The 7,920-nt window shown below is 42.8% G+C and overlaps 1 protein-coding gene across 1 annotated transcript in view; it reads left to right on the top strand.

The window, feature by feature from the left end:
- Positions 1–7,920, top strand: part of CUBN (cubilin) — a 303,548-nt gene that overhangs the window by 18,391 nt on the left and 277,237 nt on the right. The window contains exons 8-10 of the mRNA XM_004716015.2: positions 249–411; positions 2,663–2,794; positions 5,970–6,065. Coding sequence (XP_004716072.1) covers positions 249–411; positions 2,663–2,794; positions 5,970–6,065 — 391 coding nt within the window. The remainder of the gene's footprint in view (positions 1–248; positions 412–2,662; positions 2,795–5,969; positions 6,066–7,920) is intronic.

Raw genomic sequence — 7,920 nt, 5'->3', positions numbered from 1 at the left:
CCCCCTGGCATCCTCGGGGCAAATTATAGGGTTCTCTTCGTCTGAAATAAAGATGCTGCCCTTTTTACGTGGTCTGGTGTAAAAGCTTAAATCATAGAGAAGCTACTCAATTGGGCTTATGGAAAATGAATGCTAGAAGATAAACAGTTTGGGTCTTCGGGTGATTTTTCCAAGGGCTTTCCGTTTTTTTTGCATTTTGGCTAGTTTTCCTGGTTGTTAATGTCCACCTTGTTAATGTCCCCTGCCAGCCCAAGTACAGCTGCCGCTGCGATGCTGGATGGATGTCTCCACCAGGCAGCCCCGATTGCACGCAGGACGTAGATGAGTGCAGCCTGCAGCCTGCGCCTTGTTCCCCACTTGTGCAGTGCTTCAACACGCCAGGCTCTTTCTATTGCGGGGCCTGTCCGTCAGGTACGTGGGTTTATTCATACCCAGCCAGCTCCACTGCTGTCAAGTGCTCTGGGCTAAGCCCTCGGCCTTCGTGTGCCAGGCAGGGCAAGGCGCCAGAACCAGTTTCTCTCTACTACCAATGGTTGATGAGCCCATTCTTAGAAGGTGTTCAAACCCAATTTCATGTCTGCTTTCATTTACATAAGCCTGGAGTCTGACCAGCCTGTAAATATTGGCATACAGCTCCCTGCCAGCCCTACAGAGACCCACCTTCCAGGGAAAGCCAGGCGCTTGTGTAACGATGGACTCCGGACTCACAGCTGTCCTGGGCTTGAGTTCAAACGTTCCCTTCCGCGCACATTTGTAGAACACATACGGTCGGCAAAGCACCATGATGGGTGCCAAACCCGTTGCCAGGGAGTCGATCGGACTCAGAGCACTCCTCGATTGGGTGTCTGAGGCTTTGCGAATCCCTACAGAGCAGATAGCCTCATCTTTCTCCGACAGAGAAGCTGATGGGCTTGAACCTCCAACCTTTTGGTTAGCTTACCCAACTGCACCACAGTGGGAAGACAAACCATACCTTCCCAGGTTGCACAAGGCCTGCCTGTGTTTCCTAAGGGGCTCTTGTGGCACACAGGCTAGAATCTACAACATCTGATCAAATGGATTATGGAAAATGGAAATATGGCTAGAAGGGCCGTATTCGGTAATCAACTACATCTCTCTAAGGAAAATATCATTAAGGTGTTGTACTAAATGATTTTATTGTAATTCTTGAAATGGTAATGGTAGGATTTATTATGGTTCCTATTTTAAATAAAATAACTGGAGGCTTAACGGGGTTGTATAACTTGCCCAAGGACACATAGCTTATAAGTAGCCAGGATTCAAACTCAAATCTGCCTGCCTCTGAGTCCAAGCAAAACTACTGAGGACTCCATCACTCAGTCTTGCCAAGCCCACACCTCATTGCGCCAGGGGGGAGTCCATTGGTCTAGTGGTTTTCGGCGTGCCTGTAAGTTTAGCTATGGTAAAACTAGAAAGAGAAAGTTTAGATCACCCTTCCCCCTCCTAGCCCGAGTGGCACGGGGCTGCAGTCAGGCTGCCAGTCACAGCGTCAGCATGTTGAAACTACCAGCACTCCCCGTGGGCACTGCGTTCTGAAAGTCTTTTTTTTTTTTGGTTAGGGGAGGAAAAAGAAATATCAAAGGCTTCTGTGAATTGCTGTATTTCTGCTACATATCAAAGTAATAGATGCAGATTTTAAACACAAAGAAACCACAAGACTATTAAAAACAAAACAGAAAAGAACTCATCACTCGAGGACCACCATTCCCATGTGGGCACCTTCCTCCTAGTTTTTCCCCCTCTCGGTGCGCTCACTGCTTCACTTACACGCACGACCATTTTCTTACCTCCATGCCTCGATGGGAACACTACGAGGATCAAAGGCTCTGAATGTTTTGTCAGCTTTCACAGGTTTTCAGCGTTCTTACCATCGTTTCAATCATTTGCATTATGAGTGATATAAACTCAGTCTAAGGAGTTCATGAAGTAGGAATGTCAAAGGTCAAAGGATACTTGTCTTCCATCACCATTAGTCACATCAAATGAGAATGCTGGTAGCAGTCTGGCCTCTCTCTGCGACCCTGTCCTTGGCTCATACAAACATGTAGACACATGTACAATTTTTTTTAAGTGGGATCATATTTTGAAAGATTTTTTTTAATTTGGTATTTTCAGCTAGAATACATAGGCAAGTCCTCTCAGTATGTATCAGTCTCTGAGCATGTGTGGGTGCGTGTTATGAAAAATGATTTTAAGATTCAGTGATGTCAAAGAAGTATAAAGTATATTCTTTATACTTTTGACCATTGAGAATGCCCCCACCATTATTAAACAGTGTTGCAAAAGGTAGCTGTGTACCTATATTTTTGTATACTTATAGTTTCATCAACGTCGAATAAGTTTCAAAGAGTAGGTTGGCTTGTCAGAGTATATATTTAATTTTTTTAATGCCAACTTCTAGATCTCTTTCCATGTAGGCTATTAAAATGGAATGTCTATAGAAGTTAGGAGAGTACCTCATTTTCCCACCAAGAACTGGATTCTAAGTTTTTCTTTTAATGCTAATCTGTTGAGTATTGCTTGTTACTTTTCAATCTGTAGTCTCAAGTTGAGGTGCCTTTAAAAATATTTTTGACTATTTGTGTATCCGCGTTTGTTTTCACTTATCCATAAAGCTAACTTTCAGATCTTATTTTTCCAGGTTGGCAAGGAAATGGATATCACTGCCAAGATATCAATGAGTGTGAAATCAATAACGGTGGCTGTTCTGAGGTTCCGCTTGTTGAGTGTGTAAATACCATCGGATCTTACCACTGTCAACCATGTCCTCCAGGTAATGAACCACCTCTCCTGATGCTTCTCAGGACAAACATGCATTTGAGAAACAGGGTCTTGTCTATTTCAAAGATGATCCTTGTTCAAGAAGAGAACATTGAACCACACAGGAAGTTTTTCTTAATCTATTGATTTAAGATGTATTCGTGAGTCCTGGTGGTGGAGTGGGTTAGACATTGGGCTGCTAACTACAAGGCCATTCCTTGGGAGAAAATAGAGGCTTTCTAGTCCTATGGCAGACAAATGAGGTCTTGCTACATCAGTGCCCTGTGTGCTGTATTATTCCACCAATCCTGATGACCATTCTGTTATATTCTGCTATGCTTCTTTATATTAGGGTGTATCTCAGAGGTGCATCGCCATTGGGGCTCACCCTCTTGAAGCTCTGTTATTTGTTTTTGTTTTTCAGTAAATGAAACCCAGGGACATTGAGCCTGTCAGGAAAGAAACTATAACAAGGGTTTGGGGGAAAGTGTGATATATAGGGGTGGGAGAGATAAGAAGGAGGTGATGTCAAGAAGTCCAGGAAGGAAAAGTATGTTTGAAGACTGATTATGGAAGCATTTGTACAATTGTTTGCCATAATTGAACTATGCAATGATATGACATGTATATTAACTTCTAAGTTACAGCATATTAAAAAAAGAAAGAAAGCATAGAGCCAAGAAGGGGTTTGGGGCTCACACTAAATCTTAACTCCAACTTAAAAACAATCAGTTCTTACATCACAGCCCTGCTCAATATTTACCTTCATGAAATGATCACTGAAGCAAAGGGTGCTACAGCAAAGTGTGGTGAAGAAAGCAGATGGTGCCTGGCTATCAATTGGAATGGTGTCTGGGGTCTTAAAGGCTTGAATTCAGACAAGCAGCCATCTAAGCGAGGAGTCAACTAAGTCCACGTGGAGGAAGCACACCAGCTTGTGTGGTCCAAAGATGACAATTACAAAATTTGAATATGGTGAGGAAAACATCAGAGCAAAAATTGTGAACGCCCAGTTTGTGGAGGGTGATGGGTGGCCGGACCCCCAAATCTATCTGCAGACTATCTGTCAGACTGAGCCACTGACATCTGCTCTAGCCACAGGCAAGAGGCTCGAACAGCCTGCCTATCAGAGGCCATTGTAATCTTGATTAGCTGAATCGAACTTGATGCTTGGCCAGTTGACCCACCCTATTGACTTGACCTAAATTGGTTCTGGGTGAAAGTATCTCTTACTGGTTCCATGATGGAAATTTCGTCCCTGGCTTTTTGAATGTTGATGGGGGTCTTTTCTTTCTTATGTAGTATTGGTTATTTTGTCTTTATACTGTTATAGTTTTATCCTTACCACCTTAATGCAATTTTGTGTTTCATTGTTTTCTGTTGGGTCTCCCAGCTGTGAAGCACAAAAGAGTGAATGCATAATGATAATAACGGATACAAGGGGACACCAGGAATACAGGGGTGTGTGTGTGTGTGTGTGAGATAGGATGGAAAGAGGATTTCGGGAGTAAATAATCAAAGTGGGTGGGAGCACTAGAACAGATTGTGATTACATAACTCATTTTAAAGGTGATTTAACCAGGAGGGGTGGGGATGTTCTAAAATTGATGTGGTAATGATTGTACAATTCTCCTTGATACGACTGAATGACTGAACTATTGAATTGTATGGTATGTAAATTCTGTGTTACAGCCTAGTAAATGCACAGGAGCAGCTCTACCCTGTCTTATAGGGCTGCTATGAGTTGCAATGGACTCAATCGCAGTGTTTTGGGGTTTTTTATTATTGAATCTTAAGTATGAAATGTTTCAAAACGTTCAATATTAATGGGATACAGTAATGACTTTGGGGGAAGTTTTGAAATATCCTACTGAGGAAATGCAAAATTGGTAAACACTTCTGTTACCATTGCTTCATTATTCCCAAATAATTACCACTTGAGTCATGGCGGCCATCAAGCTCAGAAGCAACAAAGCCCACATGGAAGAAGCACACCAGCCTATGCAACCACGAGGTGTCGAAGGGATCAGGTATAAGGCATCATCAGAACAAAAAATCTTACCATAGTGAATGATGGGGGGAGTGCGGAGTGGAGATCCAACGCCCATTAGTAGGCCACTGGAGATCCCCTTGCAGAGGGGTTTGGGGAGGAAATGAGCCAGTCAGGGTGCGATGTGACAACAATGAAAAATACAACTTTCCTCTAGTTCCTAAATGCTTCCCCACCCTCCCCACTATCATGATCCGAATTCGACCTTGCAAGTCTAGCTAGACCAGAGGATGTACACTGGCACAGATAGGAACTGAAAATCCAGGGAATCCAGGGCGGATGAGCCCTGCAGGACCAGTGGTGTGGGTTGCGAGACGGGGAGGGTAGAGGGAGAGTGGGTGGGAAAGAGGGAACCGATTACAGGGAACTATATGTGACCTCCTCCCTGGGGGACAGACAACCAAAAAGTGGGTGAAGGGAGACGTCGGACAGGGCAAGATATGACAAAATACCAATTTATAAACTATCAAGGGCTCATGTGGGAGGGGGGGCAGGGAGGGAGGGGAAAAATGAGGCCCTAATGTCGGGGGTTTAAGTGGAGAGAAAATGTTTTGAGAATGATGTACAAATGCGCTTTACACAATTGCTGTGTGTATGGATTGCGATAACTGTTGTATGAGCCCCTAATACAATGTTTTTAAAAAAATAAAAAATAAAAAGTATGCCTGTGGGCATACACCACAAGCTTGCTTCCCTGCCCTTCCCTAATGCTGTCCTTGAGTGCAGCTTGAGTTGCTGTCCAAGAAGTTCAGAGAGTTCTAAGGCATAAACCCAAGGCCGGTGTGCCTCAGTAACCTGCACCAACAGTACTTTGGACTGCCACAGCAATTGAGCTCGAAGAGTATCGGTCACTGTCCTTAAAAAATATTAAGTTCCTGAGTGTCAGCACTTCTTTTCGTCTACCCATCTATCTTTTTATTATGAGAAGCAACCCAGAGCATTATCTCTGCAGTCACGTGTCGCATGCTTATTGTTGGGATTCCTTAGGAGATTCTGTATATTCATGAGGTTTATGTTTACGTGGCTTGTTTTGATGAAGGTGATCTCCGGGTTGTCTGTGTAATTTTGGTTCTCAGGTGGGTTCTTCGCAGATGTGGTTGACCTTGCTCCTCATTGCCTCTGCTCTTGCTCTGAACAGGGTACCAGGGCAACGGCAAAGTGTGCACCCTCATAGACATCTGCTCGGTCAACAACGGAGGCTGTCACCCACAGGCTTCCTGCTCCTCGGTTCTAGGTAATGCCATCTCTCCTGGTTTGGGGTGTTTGACTCTGACCCTGTATTTCTACACTGGTCAAAAATATATAATCCTCTATCTTCAAAGCTCTTACTTGGGTCTTCAAACAGAAAGTGTTTAATGCTATACATTTAGCTTATTAGTTTTGAAATGAAAAGGCTGTGCTATTTAATGAGCTACACTCACAGGAATTATTCCACAGAATGAACACATTGTGCACTACATCCCAGTGTATAGGAAGGAGAATGGCAGGAAGGAGGATATGCCACTTCCTTTTAAGGATGCTTCTATGTTAATGCTATTGGCCAGAATGACGTGGCAGGCTCACCCCTATCTGCAAGGGAGGTTGGGAAATGTAGTCTGTTTTAGGGAACCAAGAATCCTGCTGAAAATACAAAGTTGTTGTTAGTTGTTGTCGATTTGCTGCCATTGCTAAAACAGCCAGTAGTTTTGAAATGCTGACCTTTCCATGAGCAGCCCAGCGCCTAACCCACTGTGCCATCAGGGCTCCAGTTTTGAGTCCTGCTGAGCAATAGTTCGTCCTTTTCACATTTCTTTTTCAGTCACTTGCCATTTGTGTATTTGTAGCCCACTTTCTCATTTTTTATCAGAAAATCTCCTTCTGATGGTAGAACATTATTATATAACTCAGTAACCCATGATGTCCTGTGTTTGATAAATATTTTCCCTGGTTTGAAATTTTCCTTTAATTTTGTAGGGGGTTTGATTCAGAAGTTCCAATTTTTAGTGTAAGCAAAGGTCAGGTTTAGAAGACCTTCCTAATTGAATGCTTTTTAAAGAGTCAAATACGTTTTATTTTATACTCTATGATATGCTTCTCTTTTTTTAACATTAAGAGCTTTGATCCTTCTAGGATTGATTTTTATCTATAGCATCAAATACAGCTTTATTTTATTCCCCACACAGTGATGGACCCAATTCAATTTAATGAATAATATATTATATACCTCACGATTTTAAACGCCACCTTTATTTTTTACTAACTTGCTATATATACAAATGTAGCTAAGAAATGTATTCTTAACAGAGTTCTTGCTTATACGTGCATGAGTTTATTCTAAACAAAGTGTGTTTAAATATTTCTCAGCAATCGGTGGATGGGTATAGAGTAGGTCTCATTAATAGTCTCAGTCTCGTTAAAGGTCCCTTAAAAAAGTGTACTTTTTTGTGTCCTGGGGGAAAATGATTTTGAGATCAGCGTTAACAGCACATTGCTAAGAAAGCTCATGTAGACATCATTCCAAATCACTGAAGTTTTGCAACAAGTGTATGGGAATGTGCCCCACATAAAACAGCAGTTTTGGCAGGTCAAGCAGTTTCAGGAAGGTCGGGAAGCCCCTCAAGATAAGCCACGGGAGGGAAGAAGGGCATCCTCCACAGATAGGAACATTTTGTCTGGAGCTCAGAAACTGGTGGAGGAATATTACAGATTTACTATTGATCACTGTGGAATTTGGGATCTCAGAGAGTTCGTTTATGTTAAACACATATCTTGGGCCTCAGCAAATGCTTGGCACAATGGGTGCCAAAAGCATTGTATAAAGATTTGCTACCTCAAAGAACTGATATTTTTTCTATTAGTCTTTTAAGAAAAATCGAATGTAATGAGACAATTCTATGGAATGGAATTGGTTATGGAATTCCATAACCAGGGTGATGGCACGATCCAATCAAAACCAAAAGATAAAACCACACTCCCTGCCACGGGGCCATGCCAACTCATAGCAACCTCATAGGACAGGGTAGAACTGCCCCTGTGCGTTTCCGACAGTGTGACTGTCAACGGGAGGAGAAAGCCTTGTCTTTCTCCCACCGAGCAGCTCATTACCACCA

Source organism: Echinops telfairi, unplaced genomic scaffold (genome assembly GCF_000313985.2).
Source record: "Echinops telfairi isolate 266 unplaced genomic scaffold, ASM31398v2 ScPeMD7_7473;HRSCAF=8511, whole genome shotgun sequence".
In the NCBI taxonomy this organism is placed as follows: domain Eukaryota; kingdom Metazoa; phylum Chordata; class Mammalia; order Afrosoricida; family Tenrecidae; genus Echinops; species Echinops telfairi.
Note: the sequence above shows the minus strand (reverse complement) of the source record. Positions and strands in the feature narration are given on the sequence as shown.